Source organism: Neopelma chrysocephalum, unplaced genomic scaffold (assembly GCF_003984885.1).
Source record: "Neopelma chrysocephalum unplaced genomic scaffold, ASM398488v2 Primary Assembly neopelma1_102, whole genome shotgun sequence".
Classification (NCBI taxonomy): Eukaryota; Metazoa; Chordata; class Aves; order Passeriformes; family Pipridae; genus Neopelma; species Neopelma chrysocephalum.
The window spans coordinates 923,703-943,714 of NW_020897765.1; the positions used below are offsets into that span (position 1 = coordinate 923,703).

The 20,012-nt window shown below is 38.2% G+C and overlaps 1 protein-coding gene across 4 annotated transcripts in view; it reads left to right on the forward strand.

Moving 5' to 3' along the window:
• PRTFDC1 (phosphoribosyl transferase domain containing 1) overlaps positions 1-20,012 on the forward strand; it is a 45,625-nt gene that overhangs the window by 17,643 nt on the left and 7,970 nt on the right. For 2 of the 4 annotated variants that reach the window (XM_027695652.1, XM_027695651.1), the window contains exon 4: positions 5,947-6,012. The exons of the other annotated variants lie outside the window; for them this stretch is intronic. In XM_027695652.1, the coding sequence (XP_027551453.1) occupies positions 5,947-6,012 (66 nt within the window). The remainder of the gene's footprint in view (positions 1-5,946; positions 6,013-20,012) is intronic. 4 annotated transcript variants of the gene reach the window in all.

Sequence of the window (20,012 nt, forward strand, 5' to 3'; positions counted from 1 at the left end):
GAGGAAGATTTTCCCTACACTCTTTGGCTTATGGAGCTGAGGAAGAAAAGCAAACCAAGTCTCCTATTCCAAGAGGGCTTTTATTACATTATTATCACAAAATGTGGACACCCTTACAATGCCTCCTGGCAGTCCAAAAGGAGTACCTGAGTAAGATTATGGCAATTCTGGAGGGTATGCTTGCTAAATTTTTCTTTTACCTGTAAGTTTTAAATTTATTTGCCTCCCATCTCTGGAGACAAATTATGTGATCTGAACTTTGCCTCACGTGACTGAAGAGCCCTATGAAACTCTTAGTACCTCTTCTCATCCTGGAACATACACAGATTTTGTTTCTGTGTTTTAAATATTATCTTACAGAATAAAAGTGAGTTAGAGTACAAGGAAACCTCAGACTACATTCTGTAGAAATTAACCCGAGTTTTTAGGATACATTGTGTTTCTGATATATATACAATTCAAAACAATTGGTATCATATGTTCTTGATTTCAGTTCAAGCTTACAGGTGCTGTTTGTGCCATGTGGTTATATGTGGTGCTGCAGTCTTACTGCATCATTCTTAAACAAAATAACACATTTAACCAATACCAAGCAATTACATAAAACTGAATTGCTAAACCAGAAATAAAAATATGAAATAATTTATAGTCTATAATCCTTATTAGCCAAGTTAACTGGTTTGAATTCTGCTTCAATTTATGACAGTTTGGCTCTTTTTTAAGATACCTTACCTTCTTTGAATTAAATACAGGGGAGGCATGTAGGAGTCCTGATACACAAGAAATTACTGAATGTCTGAACAGATGATTGCAAACAATCCCATTTATTCAGTTTAATAACTCATTGTTGCCCAGAGAATTGTTTAAGCTGAATGACCTTTGAATGAAAATTGCTTTTACAGTAGGGAAGAAATGTACCTAGGTGTTACTGCAGGTCAGCTGATAAGGAGTACCTTGCTGTCCGTAAGTTCATTGTTTGCCTTTCTCTGTCCAAAGCCAACTTCCTCATTGCAGAACTCTGGCCTTCCCTGGAACTGGATAGACTAGCCTGCATTTGAAGCACTTTCAAACCTGAATGATGGAGCTTTTAGTTAAGGAATAACAACAAGGAAGAAAGATAATAAAATATAAGTGAATATTTAAATTAGTTATATTGTAGATCTAACCCTAGAGAAGTAAAGTACGTCTTACATGGTGGCAACTAGAACTCTGATAGATGTACACCTACACCAGTTTAAAATCTACTGTCGTAGGTTGTCCTGGCAATAGCAATAAGGCTGTCTCAGTGCAGCACAGTCAGTGGTGTGGTCAGCTCAGGAAAGCATCTTTAAAGCTGACAGAGATACACAAAGCTGTCAGTGCTTCGGTGCAAATGTACCTTTACTGTCCCTGTGGGAAAGGGGATGTCCTGGCAGTGGGTGTATGCCAGTTTACTGTATTTGACTTCCAGTTGACTCAGCATTGTTGGATTGTTTGCAAGGTATTCAAAGCACCTCTGAAAAATATATCAGTGACCTGGCACTTGACTATTTTGAATGTGGGTGTACCCTGGAGGTTGCAGTCTGCCCTTTGGTATAGATGTGATTCTGGGGAAGGGAAGGCAAACTTTCCAGTCTTTCCTGGGAAGTGATCTATATCGTTCCCACTCATTTGCACAAGTCTCCAGCTTAACAGTACTTACTAGTTGCCCTCTGAATGTTGCTACTTAAGCCTGGATAGTCCTTCCAGTTGTCTGGCATGAAAACTGTGACAGCTCATGTTCTACACCCTTGAGGTCTTTTGTTCTTTGTTGTTGTTCTGTAGAGAAGAAACCCAAAATAGTATTAATTCAAGTATATGATGCTTCTAAGTAACATTCCTGGAAAACCCAGTTGTAGGAGATGGGATGATGGTGCAAAGTGAAAGAGCTTTCCTCATGGGAATCCTCAGGTTGGGGGATTTGCTGTATCACCCAAGGGGTAGAAAGCAAAGCAGAGCAGGCCTGATGGTCACATCTTTCTTTGTTATGAGCTTCCCTGATGAATTCTCAGAGAAAAAGGTAACCACATTTTTTAAAGAAATTCCATACGAACTTTGCGGACTGTAGTAATTAGATACATAATAATAACCTTGTGTCCATAATCCATAATTTAGTTATGCATTTAAACTGTTCTGTTAGAGCTACTTTTTTGCCATGATTAAAGAATCTTTGTTTCAGTGGGCCCAGTATTAATGTGCTCCAGATTCTGTTTCTTTAGAAGAGTAACAGATGTTCACAGTTTGGTGCAATTTTCAGATGAGCAATGCTGTTTATAATGAATTTTCCTGAGACCACCCAACTCATTTCACTTGTAACTTGAACTATGTCCAAGTGTTGATCTCAGGAGATGTAAAAGAGATGTAATAATCCTGTGCCCCACCCAGTTCAAAAGACATGACTTAGTATAGATGGAATTTAAATATCTATACTTTGAATCTACATAGAAAGCAAAGGTTTTATCTTGTATGCCATGAAAAATGGAGATGGAAATAACATTCTTGCTTTCATTCATCAAGTATTCATAGGATCTGAAGATGTATATGGACAAGATCTGAATGAAATAAAGTTATAAACCAAAGATGAACAGGTGAAAAAGCACAACACAGCAAGTACAACCAAAGAAATTGAGATTTATCCTGGAAAATACAGATTTATTAAGCAGAGAAAAAAATCAGAAATGTAGGATTAAATATAGCTTGGGATGAGGTGTAGGGATGCAATACAATGCATCATGTCTTGTCAGAAACAGCTGCAATAAATTTTGTGCTGCATGAACCAAAACATAGTGTGATTTAGATCTGTCTCTATCTGGGACAATATATTTAGTGTCAAATATTTAACACCAAAAAAATTTAATTGATAGTGTTTAGGGATGTTAGAAAGCAAGTTTTGAGGAACCCTGGGTGACAGAAAGTGAAGCTTCAATTCATATTTCTGCATTTATAAGAAATCATAGAGACTCAATCATTTGGAACAACTCCTAAAGAAAAAAGAAGCTCTGAATGACTTGAGACCATGAAAATTAAACAAACAGTTCTGAATTGACAGTAATTGGTACTGAATGAAACAGGTTTTTTTTCTTTCCTGACATTCATTGTACCTTATACTTAACATTTAGTGCAGTGTTATTTTGAGATTATAAACTGAGAACTCAGAAAAATGCACTGGGAGGTTCCTATGGCAACCATAATGTGCAAATTATCTATGTGAACATTATGATCCCAGTAATGTGACACTGTGGTGTTGAGTCTTGCTGTTTGAAAGGTAGGTATTTTACAACATGAGTTAAGTGATGAATGTAGATATTTACAAATGGCATTAAAATAATTATATGATTTTTTTTTTTGGCAAGAGAGTTGCCTACAGTGTGATGCAAAGAATTTCTTTAAATTTTTTGAAAGCACCTTGTTTGGAGGGTTCTGAGGTGCATATAGAAAAAAACCATATAGAAACCATATAGAAAACTGTATGTTTTTAGGCACAGTGAATACTCAGCCGAGGATTTTCATAATTTTGTGCAGTTGTGTCACGACAGCCAAAGTGTGAACGCTGAGGTTGACGGGATGCTGTGATCCCCCTGCTCTCAATGGCTTTTGTGTTTGCTTAGCTGCTTGCCAGCAATGAAGATGCTTTTTCAGCATCTTCCTTTCAGCTGAAGCCAGAAATACCAAGTGCAAAGGAAACAGTGCTGCTGTGACGACCACTGAAAGAGATATTTTTTTTAGTTAAAAATAAATAAATTCATTAATCATTGCACCTCACTGTTATCTTTTTTTTCCCCTCTCTTTTTCAACTAGCAACTAAGGGCAAACTGCCTCTTCAGTAATTCTTGTGTGCTGGTTGTAATGAAATTCCACACTTTCTCATTTGGAAATGAAAAAATATTTTGTCAGTGCCTTGGTTACACATGCTGTGGTAGATATTAGAAACAATCTGCTTTTTATAGTCTTATAATAGTCTTGTCTTGAATACATCCCTGACTTTTGAAGAGTGACCTGTCTTACTTTAGAACATAAAACTTGTGCTTTTAAGCCTGAACTTTAAATCTTCTCAATCTCCACTTTTTGTTTAGTTTTAAAATAATCTTCTGAAGACATCAGTTTGTTGCTTTGTTGTTGTTTAAGGGTGTTTTTTTTCTGTTTTTCTTTACGAAAGTAAAAGAAATGTTGAAATTTATATTAGAAAATGTATGGGATGTAACCTTCATTGCTGCTCTAGCTCTGTTTCCCAGGAAACGGATCAGAGCAGCATGAAATTTATCTAAAGCTCCCAGATCCGGTGCAGAAAAAGTGAAGGCAGGTCTAAAAACTGTCTTTTAAGGCAGTGACTGCTAAGGACCTTTTACAAAGCTGTGGTGTGAGTTTTTTGGAGAGTGGAATCTGAGTAAAAGCGGGGGAGACTTTTGGTGGGCCTGCAGTACAATTCTGGGCAATTCTACAACCTTTACTTTCAGCTACTCAGGAAGGCCATATTAATTTATACAATCCATTCCCATGGGGACTACAAATTGTTCCTGGGGTTGTCAGATTGCTCGTGATCCAGTGGCTGCGAAGGTGCCTTGGAAGTCCCTGGACTTGTGTCACCTGGGCTGTGAGTGTGGGCAGGTGTGGTTTCCATCTGCAATGTGACTTGGCTACATGGCAGTGCCAGGGTGCTGTCTCTGCTCATCCTGTTTCTTGAGGAGAAGAAGAAGAGTTATAAACCCCTTAGTCCGGTAGATCCTCACCTACCTTAAAAGTCCTGATATCCCGCTGTTTATATGTGGAAAAACATTTGACTGCAGAGCACTGGATTTATGAAATAAAGGCAAAGTATTCAAGTGCTGTGCTTACATCACAGTGTAATGATGAAGCTTCCTGGTCTTACCAATAAACTACAGTGTCACATTGTGGTACTGCAGCTATTATTGAAATTGGACCAACGTGGTCTTTCTATGGGTAGGGAGATTAGATTAGCACATGCACCAATTTGGCAAAACCCCCACATTAACTATACTTACTTTTGCTTTTGCTTTTTCTGAAAAATTCATATATCCTGTCCACGACTGTGTATTTTTTAATTTGCCATCTTCTTTAGGGCCTCTTCTGTCTTCCCTTAAAGGTAGGGCTTCTGTGTCTCCCTTATGTGATATTAACTTTGTGTTCTGCTGATAATGAATTTGACCTAGAGCTGGTTGAGAATTTTCCATCAGAATGAATTTCAACTAGAAATATCTGTAAAACAAATCTATCAAAAAAGAATTTTTACTGATTTTTTAAAAATTCCTTTTTTAGTAGGCAAATTAAAGCATATTATTCTGTTGTATGTAGTTCAACCTGATTGGTAGTATTCTATTTTATGTACTTGATTTCAAGGATTTTATCTTTGAGTCAGTTGCAAAAACAAAGCCCTGGAAACTATAAGGCACACTGAAACTATTTTTGAAAGTAATAAATTTTGCAAAACTTTTTTTCCCTTGAAAAAAATGGAATTAATTCCTTCAAAAATAGGCGAGTTCTCTCTGAGTGATAGATGTAAGCACATTTTGCATGTGTTTCTAAAGACTGTTTCAAAAAGAGAATGTGCTTACAGGTGGTTGGTCAAGTGTTGAGATGCTCCTGTCCTCCCGTTGTGAAAGGGACAAATATGTTACTCAACACTTGACATGTTAAGAAATAGCAAGCAAGGGAACATTATTTTAAAGAGAAAAATGCAACTTTTTCTAATTCAGTAAACCCTGGAGCTTGATATTAGCTTAAATACAACCAGGAGATGATAGAAGCCACAGGACCAAGTGAGAGTGTGGTTTTGTTGTACACCAATAGTAACAAGCATGAGAAAATATTAGTAACTAAGACTGCAAAAGATTGAAGAAAAAAGTTAACATGTTTGTTTTGTTATTTTATACAGTTATAACCAATTTCAAAGTTTGATCTTTCTTCTTTCAGAATGATCAGTCTATGCAAGATATGCAGATCATGGGTGGAGATGATCTTTCAAAGCTGACTGGGAAGGTTTGTTAATTTTAAATTTAAGAAAGAAAATAAATCCATAAAAACACTTGAGAAAGTTTGTGTGAATTTCCACGTGGACTGTCAGATACTAATATTAGAATCAAAGGTATTTATTAGTCTGTATTAAATTGCCGTGATGCCATTGGTTTCAGATTGCAGATGCCCCAAAAGATCAGAATGTAGCCCCTCCACCTTAGTGTAGGGAGTTCCCAATAGTTACACACGTACCACCAGTGAGATTGCGGGCAAAATTTGTGCTGTAATGTTTCCCCTGAGCTTGTTTGTGTCTTGAAGCCTTGTTGCCTTCAGTGGGTGCACGCAAGCAAACTGCACATTGAATATCCCTGTTGAATTCATCGTATGAGTTTAATACCATTTTGCCTACTGCACAAAATTCTGTTGTGGAACCTTTCACTCAGAGAATCAAATGGGATTTTTTTATTTCAACATCAGGCTGGCTGTATGACTGAATCTGCACTGTGCTTGACCGTTGTGATAATGAGAGAGAGTGGTTTCAGGCAGTGAAAAGGCTATTTTCATCCAACTGTGGCAATACAAAGCAGCACTTTGAAGAGGAAGGAAGGCTGATTTCATTAGGCAAATGGTCTGTGTGGAAAATGGTCAGAAAATGGAGTCTTTACTTATGCATTACGGCAACATAATACTTGTCTTGTTATTTATACTGTACGTGCAGTTACTGTTTTATTAGCTGGTACTAGATAATATCAGTTTCTTCAAAGCACTCAAATGTAGCGCTAGCAAACTCATTTATTTTGTTGTACTATAGCAAACAAGAAAAAGAAGAGAAAAACTTAACTTTAAATGTTTTCATTAATATTAAATAAGTTTTGATGCAATTGGAACTTAAATGAAAAAAATGCTGTTATACTCAGAACATTTTAGTGATATATGTGTACTCAATTTACACTTCTAAATACTCCTGCTGGGTGTCGTTTCCAAATTACCACTAAAGCATTGACCATGTTCTTGGAAAATATTAATCAATTTGCTACTTTCTAATATTCAAACACTGGAGTTACCTGTTTTTCTGTGATGATTCTGCATATGTTTCTCTACCTCACAGGCAGAACTGGCAATGCACCTATTAATCTTAACAATTCTCTTACTCAGGTAGTCCAAATGCTTTCTAAGCTTCCAGGCCCAGCTGCCCTTCCCCATCTTCCAATCCCAAATTTTCTTGATTAATGGCTTCAGTTATTAATATTTCTTCCATCCATAATACTTCTAGTGTAATTTGAATTCTGAGGCAAGACATTATTTTTTTCAGGACTTTTGTGTATTTGTATATGTCCACATGTGCATGAGAGAGAAACAAAGTTTCATCCCATTTAGTTCTGCTCTTATCAAAAATTAGGCAAACTGTTTTCTTAAAATGAAAGTCCTGGTAACCTTTTTCTCATTGGCATGGCTCTCCTGTTCCCAGGTATGGAATGGGACACAAAATTCGGCTGTTGGGAGGCTAGAAAATACTTGGGGAGAAGACTGAACAGCAGCATAGTTTAAGATTGCTGGGTAAGGAGGCTGGGTAGGTGTGAAGGGGCTGGTTTGGGAACAAAGGTGATTGCTGATCAGGAAGGGAGCCCAGTGCTGGAAGCTGAGTGTGGAGGCTGGAGCAGAGCAGGAAGAGGGAGCTGGGACTGCCTGGGAGGCAGACTTGCTGAAAGGGCACGTTCGGCGCTGGTTTGTGAGCGTGGCTGTCTGTGACACAGCTGATGTGTGAATAATGAAATAGCACTTCCACTATCACACGTGAGAATGGGGTTTCCTTGGGACTCGTTTTACTGATCGGAAAGTTGGAATGCAAAGCTTAGGCTCACATGTTCATGCTTTCATGTCTAAAGTTGGATTTGTGAAGGAGTAGCCTTACGTACACAGATGCCAATTCCTCCATCTGTTGCTGACTTCAGCAGTTAGTGTAAGTATTCAGCACATTTTACTAATCAGCCATTTGTGGGCTGATTCAGAGCCTCCTACAGGCCATGGAAATCTTTCCTTAAAGTATTTTTTAGTACCTCTCTTTAGCTGCTGGCTTTTAAATCTGCCGGCTTTAGGAACCATCCAAAGTCATTGAGTTAAAAACTTACTGATAGAATTCAAATTCCCTGCTATTGAGTGAGCTGGGTGCTGCTTCTGCCTGCTTGGAGTACTTATTAAGAAAATATTGTAATTATATTGAAAAAGTCATATACCAGGTTAAATTCCATTAACTTGCTATCATGGAAGGTGTTCTCAAAAATGTCAGCATGGGTTTGGAATATTGTAAGTTCCATTAAGTTTCTGTGAAGTTCAAAAGCATGAATGAATGTAGACAATTTTGGAACCTACAGGCAAAAGATTCTGAGATTTTGATCTTAAAGTGCCCTTCATTAAGTAATAATACCTGGAACTTCAGCTAGCCTATGATCTTAGTGAACAACTAAGGCACATTCATGCTTTACTTATTATTGGAAAAAAAGATTACTGAGGGAACATGCTGGTATATAACAATGTTTTTTTCTGAGAAAGCTTAAAGAAAGCAGAGAATTTTAAAAGCTAATTAAAAAGAGGCTGATAGGGATAATGGCTCTTCAGAAGGAAGAATATCTCCTCTATACTTCTCTACAATGTGCTTTTGTTTATAAAAACATTATAAACCTGGGAAAAATATATAATGACCCAAACAATGAAAAAGAGAAATATTATAGAAGAGTTAGCACACAGACCTGAACTGCCCAAACTGTTACTTGAAGAAAATCATCCCCTGTTTGAAATTATTCTTCTGTGAAGAAGGTCACAGAGGCAAGAATGAAGTTTCCATGGCATGAATCATTAATAAAGGTACTTGAAGAATGAGTCCTAATATAGCTTAACACTCTAATGCTTTGTAACCATTTCTATGCAGAAAAAAATATAATTTAAAAATCTCTCTTTTAATGATGTAGGTGGTGAACATAAAATTCTCAGTACTTGATTTTGTAGTTAAGTAGCTGCTTAGTTTTCAATTACTTTAAAGCTGAAATGCTCATTTGGGTAAAATTTATCATTAACGTTTGTAAAGAGGAATAAAAGGGGAGATGAATAAATTTTGAAAAGGGGAGATAAATAATTACTGTCCAGAAAATTGTTTCAAAGCAAGATGGCAATGAAAATTTATGAAGGTGCGGTGAAAGAACAAATAATGTAACCCTGTTTAGTATCAAAACTGTAATTATATTGTATAATACTATAAAAATTCCTAACATATTTTCAAGTATTTGTGACACTTAAAGTAAATTTTAAAGCATCTAGAAACTTCAGGAGATTCAGCTATACCTGAGTTTTGCCTGTCATTGCCATTTATCTCTTATACTTTTATGTGTGTATATTTTTGTCTGAAGAGCTTTGGAGCAAGTTCTGTCATTCAAAGTCACTACTGACAGGAATCATTCTGTGTATCATCCATAGGTAAAATATGTCCTGTTACCTTTCAAAAAAGCTTACATACCACTTTGACTTGTCTCCTTGCAACTGAGACAAGTTAGGCAAAATTATAAATTTAGAGTTTATATCATTTTGCAATTAAATAGTTCTTACGGTTGTATAATGTATTTGATGTCAAAATTAGATCCATGTATTTTTGTCATTGTCACTATTTTTGCACAACATAAAATGTGAACAAAATTAATTATTATTATTTGTTAGGTTAATCAGAACTTGAATTAAAACAAAGTAATTATACAGTTCATAAAGTACAATTTTAGAGCCAGGGAATTTCTGATATTCCATCTGTCAATGCTTATGTTCTTTATGAATTCCTCTTGTTCATAATCTTGTTTACAGCTAGTGGTTTGACATTTTTGGAGAAATGTAGAAGGTAATAAATAGCAATCAAGAAAAAAGAAAGTAAATGTCTGTATTCTCTTTGGGTTTCATTATGTTAGTTTAAACACTCCATCACCACTCTGATGGTTTCCTAAAATGACTTGTCAGCTTGTACTGAAAAGAAGTTTCACTAGGAAGAAGATATCCTCCATGCAGCACTCCTCACGTCCTTCTGGCAGGATTTGTGCTATAAAATCTCCAGACTTTCTTTATATGCCTCACCTAAATCAATTTATCCACTGTCTACCATTTTCTTGCTCCACTTGTCATTTGGGAGGATGTTCCAGGAACATAACGCAATCTCACTTTCTTTTCTTATGCCTCTCATTTCTTTCGTACTTTACTGAACCATTTTCTCTGCATGTCATAGGCTCTAGCAACAGTTCTGAGAGCTGTTTCTCTAGCATTCTCCTAAATATGTTAGCACTTAGTATTAAGTGAAACATGTGTGGCAGCTGTGTAACACAATGTTTTATTCTCTACATTAAAATACATATTATACTCACTGTTCCAAGTTTGTTTCTCAGAATTCTGTTGGTTCTATACTTATTTTTCTCTCCTTCAGTATTCACTGCCTTAACTAATGTAGAGATTTCTCTCCCTATTTGTATTCCTTTCCAGAATAATGCCCATAAATTTGCAGAAAAAATAATAGCATTATTTATTTAGAACATTATGTACCTGAGAGACAATTTCTATGACAGTAAATGTATACAAAATCCACTATATACTTCTGCGATAGTCATGTCCCCCACTCACCTCAACATCTTACTGTATTCCTATCAGACATGCAGCCTTGCCTTTTTCATCTTTTCAGAGGTTGATTTTATGTGTCTTGAAGCATTCCACATCTTCAGTACCTCTGCCGAACTGCCATCTTTAGTCACTTCTGTTGTTCTGCGTTTTTTCTTAATTAGATTTGATACTGTCTATTCTTCTGACAGTTGCCATCCTTAACTGCTTTTTCCAAAGCAAAAGACACATTTCTTTGCACTTCCTTCTTAGGTAATCTGTTCTACTGCTCATCATTATTTTCTTTTGTTGTTGTTCTGGAGGAGGAAAAAGTATAAAAAAAACTTCCCAGCCTTCCCATCCCATTTTTCACATGGGCTCTGCTCAGCCACTGTCTACCTGCTTCTACATCATACATGTTCATAATTCTATTCCACCTCTGTCCAGAAAATCCTCATCACATTCCAGATGTCCAGGAGATTGCACTTTTTCCTTCAAGTCAGAAAATGGAGACAGTGATTCATTCCTGCATTGCCTTTAAATTAATTATGGTAGTTTGTTCTACTTCTTATGCACAACAGAAGGAGTGCTGTAAACATGGCTGCAAGCAGAACACCAGTGTGCACAGCATTTGACACAAAGCTCTCTAAGAACAAAGCATCAGGCCCTCCATTATGTCCCCCACTCTGTTAACTCTTCGAGATTCTGAACCAGTTTTACAGAATTTAAGTACCTGGAGTGTGTATATGTGGACTCTTAACACACCAACCAAGTTGCTCCCATCAACAGCTGACACTGAACAAAACCAAGTGTAAAAAAAATAATATTTTTGACATACCATATCTGTTCTTTAAGAAATGGCATAAGATGTGGATAAGGCCAGCAGAAAAGATTAAAATCAGACATACATGACCTTTTCTAGAACCCCGTAAAAAGTTCCTATTCAGATGTCTCATTTCTCAAAAGTCCTTCTTATTATTTTCTAACATTGTGATGAAGTGTTAATATATGTGGATTTCATTGCTGTGTGCATACCATAAAATGATTTTTTATAGCTCCCTTTGGACCTCTTCACTGAAACTCAATTGTTTAACCTTTGTTTGATGAGCATTCTTGAGCTCTGTGGTACTGCTTCTTCAAGCTTAGCTTAAGTTGTCATAAAATGTCTTTAACCAGTAGTACCTGAGGTTTGCCAAATACCATGCTAAGAAAGCAAGTGCTGCAGGTGTGATGAGTAAACTGATAATCCATTAAAAATTCAGTTTGAAGAATCACATCAATTTATGTGTTTCTGCTGATATGCAGTGCACATGAAAAGGTTTCTTTAGAAATAATCTAACTGAAAATGCAGACTTCTGAATGGAAATTGAACAAAAGGGAATGAAAACACACTGTATTGAAGCCTTCTACCTCATCCCCCTAAAAAACAAAAGAAATAGACATAGGTAAAAAGGAGATGTATCTTTTGAAGGGGGGTGTTTGGTTTTGGTTTGGTTTTTTTTTTTACAAATATGCATTCATTCATGAAACTGGATGCATAAAAGAACTCACCTTTTCCAGCAACTGTGTATTCATACATATTTTATAAGCTGGTATAACTAACAATATGTTACAAGTACCCTCAAATAGTTTAAGAATAGTTCTATCCAAGAAGGAGAAAGGAATGAACTCAAGCTATCAATGGGGACTTGCCGATAAAAGTATTTCCATCAGTCCAAATTTCCATATATTTTCTCCGCTTGTAAGATCAGCATTATCACCATACCGGATGATAGGATGAAAGGTCTCTCTAGGCTTGTATCATGCCTTCTGCAGCAGACAACTGAAATTTTATTAGGGAAAGGAGATATGAAACACAGCAAAAATAGAGACTTTAAAAATCCAGGTTCATTTTGAATACATCCAGTGCTAGAACTGTTATCCACATTTGTGTCAAATCTTTGTACCTCCTGTTGCGCCTCTAGTCTCACTCCAGAAATGAGTTTCAAATTTAAGTAGCACACGAAAAAGTTCTTCTTTCTTTTGAGATTGCTACCTGCTTACCTTCAATGAGCTTTACAAGACTTAGGTAGAACTGTCTTTTTGAATTGCTTCCTTAAAAATTTCTGCCAGTCTTGCCACATTAAGGGTAATTTTTTTCTTTTTCTTTTTTTTTTTTTACTTGCCAGTACAGTTATTTGGCCTGATCACAAACAGAGCTTTGTTTAAGAGATTTCTTTATCTTAGAGTCTAAAAGCACTTTGTTGGAACTTCTGGGTGATTAGAGTGAAGGGTCCGAAATGATAATTTCTTCACTGTACCTACATTGTCTCTTTTGAACTACCAATAGTTTTGATTCACAGACTTGATGGAGAAATCTCCCTACGTCAGGCATGTTTTACTGATAGTCAACTGTCATCACTGCTAAAATGGTGAACCTAATTTTCTTTTTGGAATTTGAATCAGTTTTTTATCTTTTGCTGTTGCCTTTTTTAATACCTTTGCCTACTGGATTAAGCAGCTTGCCATTATCAAATTTATACTGCCATATGGTTGCATATTTGCCTATCACACAGTCATTACTTAAGCTTCTTTTAGATAAACTAATACATTGAGAGCCTGCTGTACAGTACTAGTGTACTGTAAGATGTAAATGAGACAAGGTTTGAAGGTGGAATTAAAAATGGGAAACTAAAAGTAGGCAATTGATATAGTTGGAAGAAACAAAACTTCAAGTACACAGATCCTTCTGTTGGTCTGAACAAAATCAGCAAACTTCAAGTAAGTACAGATTGGGAGAAATTTTTAGTTTTAACCTAATGTGGTAATCAGACCATTTGAGATAAGAACAGTGATTGCCCTACTTAATCACCTGCCCTCTGACTAGAGGGGCAGATAAAAATGTTAAGAATTCCTCTGAGCTAAAATAAGAGAGCAAATTATCAGCTGTGGAACACTGATAAATGAGTTGGAGGGCAGCTGCAGTGGAGGATTATAATGTGCTGTAAAGCCAGTATTTTATTCAGTCCATGATTTCAAGTGCATACAGCAGTTCTGAATTTTTGTTCCCAGGCTCAGCTGTTGAAGGTATTTTGTGGTCTCTCTGAGGTTGTGGGCTGAAAGGTCAAAGTTCTTTTGTGAAAAATGTTCTCCCACTGGGAAATGGGCTCTTAATTAAATAAAAGCTATTACTTCCTGCTACAAACCTTACTTCACTGTAAGGTAGTTTTTTCAGGTCTCAAATCATTCTTCTTTTCTCAGTCTTAAGCTCTTTCTGTTCTTAAAAAAAAAAAAAATGTGTGCATGCTATTCTACTGATTTTATGCTGAAACATTTAAGGAGAAAATACCCTACCTGATTGTCTTGTTATACATGTGAGGGCTGTTTGTCCTCTTAGCTGTAGTATTGCATTAAGTACAGTTGTTTGTTTGATTACTTAAGTGTAGTTTCAGCTTTCAAGGAAATACTGCCCCTTTCTAAATTTGCAACTTAGCATTTTACCTTGTTAAAATTTTACATTTCATATTAATTCAAAGATGGCTTTTCCCTCAAACCCTTATTCAGTGCTAACTTCAAAGTACTGCTATTTCATAGCAATTTTTCCTTCCAAATTAGTCTTCTGAATGGAACATAAAATGAAAATCTAGGAAAAAAAATGTTATTCTTTTTTCAGGAAGGTGAAAAATAGTTTCCATAGAACTCAATACTGTCAGGCAGGAGGCATACACGCTCTCATTACTCTGCTTGGTCTTGTTAGCTGACATTATTCCATTTATTACTGACCTGTGGGAAGATAAACAATAGAAATGTATTGACTCAGTGCCCGAATATTTTTCAGCTTATTCCAAGTCAGGGGTTTTCTTACATGTACTGTAAAAACAACCTACTTCCTTGCTGTGTATAAGCTTGTGTGGCTTTAAAAAGCAGTAAACTAAAGATTTCCAATTTTTGCAGGTTTCCAGTCCATTATTAAAACTTTTAAAATTCACAGAGATATTGAGGTTTATTATAAGAGTGAAAATATGTCTTTTTAACATGTGAGACAAATTCACATGCAATGCAGGGATTAGAAAGTATTTGTTTTTCATTTTACATAGTACTAGTAGTGTCAAACCCCCTCTACTTTTTCAAGATGTCCAAGACATGCTGCTATGAACCATCTTTACTACTGTCTAGAAAAGAATATGAAAGCACACATTTTATTTTTGTGTAGATCCAGTTCACACCACAATTATTATTTCCGCTCAGTGTAAATATACATGTGCAGAGTTGCGAGTTGTGTGTGCCCTGATCACTCAAAACTGGAGAATTTTAAACTTCACAGCACCCCTTTGCATTCAAAACCACAGAGTACAATTTTAGGGCCAGTGTAATGTTTTTATAAGTGATCTGGACTCAGAAATTGAGGGTACCTTAAGAAAGTTGGCCAATGACACTAATCCAGGAGGGGCTGTGGACTCCCTCAAGGATAGAAAGGCCTTATAGAGAGATCTGGATAGGCTGGAGAGCTGGGCAAAAACTAATAATAATAATAATGGCCCATCTTCGCGAACGAAGATTTGGGGAAAGGTCTTTTACCTTTCCAGCCTGCGCAATGGATTTTTTAGGTGAGACACAGCCTGCGCTGAACTGAGCCCACCCTTTAATCCTAAGGTTCATCTGCCGGGGCCAAGCAAGCTTGGACAATGGCAGTGAGGTCCTCAGGACGTAGGTTTGTTTAGAGTATCCTTCTCATAGATGGATGGCCACACAGGGCTAACGGGTTCCATCTGCCCGGGAGGGACTGGGAATCGAACCCGTGGTCGCAGCAGTGAAAGTCCTGCACGCTAACCACTAGGCCACCAGGGGTCCCATGGGCAAAAACTAACCATGTGAAATTTAACAAGAGCAAATGCCAGATTTTCCACCTGGGCCAGGGTGATCCTCTTTGTACATACAGACTGGGGCATGAGAGGCTGGAGAGCAGAGCTGGAGAGCAGTCCCATGGAAAGAGACCTGGAGGTCCTGATCAATGGCAAGTTGACTATGAGTCAGCAGTGCCCTGGCAGCCAGGAGGGCCAGCCTTGTCCTGGGGGGCATCAGGCAAAGCATCGCCAACCGGCCGAGGGAGGGAATTGTCCCGCTCTGCTCTGCGCTGGGGCGGCCTCGCCTCACGCACTGTGTGCAGTTTGGGGCACCTTCATGCAAGAAGGGCTTCAGACTCTCAGAGTGTCCAGAGGAGGGCAACCAAGTTAGTGGAAGGCCTCAAGGGCAAGACTTATGAGGAGCAGCTGAGCTCACTTGGTCTGTTCAGCCTGGAGAAGAGAAGGCTGAGGGGTGCCCTCATGGGAACCTACAACTTCCTCAAGGGGGGCACTGGACAGGGAAGGTGCTGATCGCTCTCTGGTGACCCACAATAGGACATGAGGAAATGGAATGAGGCCATAACAGAGGAGGTTCAGATTGGACATTAGGAAAAGGTTCTTCACTGAAAGGGTGGCCAGCCACTGAAACAAGCTGCCCAGGGAAGTGATCAGGGTCTCAAGAAGCATTTGGTCAATGGTCTTAGTCATATGGTTTAATTTTAGATAGTCCTGCAAAGAGCCAGGAATTGGACTTGATCCTTATAAGTCCCTTCCAGCTTGAGATATTCAATGACTCTATATTGCACCAGCCTATCTCCTGCCGGCTACCTGGTAGAAACAGCTGTAAACACAGAATGATTCACAGTCATCCATATCTATCAGCTCCCAGCCTCCCTCTGATCCATCGACAATGGAAGCTGATGATTCTTTTGCAGTGGCTTGATAGGAAGGTGTTTCATTCTCTGAGAGTTGAGCCAGCATCCCTTCTTTATTTGGACTATATATGAAATCTTTCCAGGACATATTTTAAAAAATTGCCTGTATGGTGTCTCAGCGTAAGATATACGAGCACCGTTTTTAGATTTCTGTATGTACTTCAGAGATTGTATTGGTGCAAATGGCTCTACTCAGAAATTAAGCCATCCTAAGTCTAATCAACATGTCAGTAAATGTTCCTATTTCCTGTTCTCTGAGTTTCAAAAGTAGACAGAATCCAGAATGCCAGATTGCTTTTATTTTCATGTGGTTTCCTTCTTTGCAATTGTTTCAGGTATATCTGAAAGGACAAAACAGTCTCGATCTATGTGGTACAGGAGCTTCAAACACAAATACTTGAGAAAAGATCTTTTCTTCAGCATCCTTTAGATTCCTATAATTTGTCCAGCTATCAGTTACTGCTGTAGCACCACAAGCTGATGAGTTTTACTGGTCTCTTGTAAAGAGACTGGTCTCAGAGGTGGATTTCACAGTGAAGCTGAATAAGGTCTTTCAAGTAACTGACCTTTCACAGGAAATGCTGGATGCAGCCAGCTCTACATTTAGGATGACAGTGACATTCCTGATGATGTACTGATTTTTTGTATCCATTGCATTCTTCTTTTATCCTCTACTGTTCATCTGATCAAGGATGAGCTAATGTGTTTCAACCAGTTTTAGTTAGACATCACCACTATCTAGTCTTGGTTACTGTGTATCAAAACAATTTTTGGCAGTTTGTAGTTTGTTCCTCTACTACTCTGCTATGCTATCCCTTTTCTGGAATATTCTATCAGTAGCCTGCTTCAACAGCAGAAGGGTAGGGGATAGGCAGCCATACAGTCAGTTTCCCAGAACATCACATTGTTTTGTGGTAGATGGTACTGATACCAGAGGATGGCAAACCACTTTGAATGCCTTCAGTCATAAGCAGCAGTTAACGACTGAAAAGTACGATGACTTTAGACTCAGTAACCCTGCATTATCAAAACAGAGATTAAAGTATCACTCTGAACAGTTAGGGTGTCTGCTTATTTGTAGTTACAAAATGTTTTCATATCTAAATGTTTTATGGTGGCTTTTCCACTACAAAGTCCTTCCATACGGGATTTCTCTATAGCACAGAAAATCCTCATCAGTGTTTTGGAAGTAATGAGAATATGCTTAATAAAAAAAATAAATCTGTGTTTCCTGGCCCAGGCAACTGGGATTTTCAAAGGACCAAATTTCCCAATGTATATAATTTGTAACAATTGGACTCCTTAACTCTATGGAGAAGAGGCAGGAATAATGGAATTCTGGTCAGACAATTTCAGGGTCCACCAAAATCCTTCCTTCTCAAGTTAGGCAATAAATATAAGATCTTACACTTCAGCTGAAGTCACGTGCAGGTGACTATCACTCTTGTGGCCAGACAAACCCTTCAGGCATGTCTGGATCCACATTAATCCTCTTTCCTTCATATGAGTCATTTGTGATAAGGAAACGTAGACAAGATTAAATTTCTATTAGATGGATGTATAACTGCTTGGAAAGCTGTTCTCAAGAAACAGTTAATTATGCTTCACTGTCAGACTAGGTGCATTAAAGCATGTTCTCCAGGGACTGTACAATATTTAGTTCCTGACTGAAAGATGGAATTAGCATTTAATGCTAGTCATACTTCCTGTAAAAATACTACCTGGAAAAATAGTACAAGATATTAAGATCTCAAGCAATTATTTTAAGAATTTGGTTCAAAGAATGACATGTAATGACAATAAAGATGAATACTAACTTCTGTGTTTGTATAGAAGTAATCTTTTGCATAAATGCAAGTGAGGGAGGACTGACTCAGCAGCAGTTCTGAACTGGAGACAATAGGTGGATCACAAGTTGCACATGAGACACCAGCGTATCTTTATAAAGGATGTAACTGTTGTACTGGAATATATAGAAAGGAAGATTATTTGTAAAGCGTACAAAATGGTTCTTTTATTATTCTCGGCACTGGAAAAGGCTTCTTTCGGTTTGGGACACCACAACTGGAGAAGGATTCTGACGAGTTGGATAGGTTCCAGAGGAGAAAAAAAGAGTGATCAGAAAGCTAGGAAATATAACTTGTGAGAAGATGTTGAATAAGTAGGGGTTATTTAATCTGAACAAGATGAAACTGGGGAAATACGTCTTTCTCCAAATATAGAAGGAAAAAAAGAGAGGAAAATAAAGCTTTCTCTATGTCCACTGCAAAACAAGTTCAGGCCAAATATCAATAGAAGTTTTCTAACTTCTATTGTTTGTTCTTAGATAATGAGGCATTGAGACACATTGCCTGGGGAAGATCTGAAGTCCTCATCATGTTCTAGAACAGGTAAATCAGGTATCTGTGAGGGATAGTTTAAAGTTGATTCTTTGGACCAACAGAATAGTCTTGATGACCTTTCATGGTTTCTTCAGCCCCATGATTTTTTTTTTCACACAAGTTAAATAGTAAGGTCTGCTCCTCCCTATTGGTTAATCCCAATTCCATGGCCAGGGAGGCTGTTGCCCCCTCATTCTGTCCAATTTTGTCATTTCCACTTGCAAGCAATCAAGAGAATCCTTATTTCTGATCTTGACAGAATAGCTGAAGCAACAGTGGTAGCAAAGAAACCCATTTGTCAATCAATGAAATGTCTCAGGACTGTGCTTTTCTTTCAATCTGTCACAGCCTTGTGTGCACTAATAGGCCTTAATGGCCATGGCCTGTGTCTCTTGGGGCCCCTACCCACACCTGTGGGCACAGGAGCGGCAGTTCAGCTCAGCCCTAGACTGTTAGTCCAGACCTGAGCTCTGCTGTGTTGGTATCGACCTTCAGCTCAGCTACAGCCATGCCTGTATGTTACTGCAAACATTGATCCAGACCCTGACTTGTAGACTGACTTCATCAAACTTGTCTCATCACTATGGACCTGCCTGCAGATCAGTGGGCTGTGTTTCATCATGGTTACTCTTACTGGACCTGATCCCAACCTGTGGATTGACATCCCAGCTTGGCCTCACATCTGCCTTGTCACCATGAACTCACCTGATGATATCCACTCTTGGTTGAACAAGTCTCAGGTCTGCCTGCTCTCCTCGCTGGGGCTCCGTGGGCTGAGCCTGGGCTGGTGAGGCCCCTGCAGTGGCAGCTGTGTTACTGCCCTGAGCTTGTGGCTCCCCTTCACTCCGGGAGTGAGCAGCCTGACACTGCTAAGGCAGGACTGTGCAGCCCTCTGCCGTGTCAGATTTGAGGGTCCCATTTTGTGCCATAGCTACTGGATAGGTCTTGTCACTAGAAGGTCTGTGCTTTTCTGTTGGGAGTAAAGTTCTTGCCAGCAGTGTGAAGAGCAGCAAGAGATGCACAGAATGAGTCAGGATGTCAGGCTGAGGGTAGGTCTGCCTCTCTTACCTTGCAACTCACAGTCATCCTGAACTGGTTTCCTGGTACTGAAGGAGTTCATTTCCATCTTTAGTTCTGATGAGGTTCTTTCCTTATCAACTCTTCTGCTCTCTCCCTATATCATATATATCGTGTATGTGTGTGTGTGTATGTGTATGTGTATGTGTGTGTGTGTGTGTGTGTGTGTGTGTGTGTGTGTGTGTGTGTGT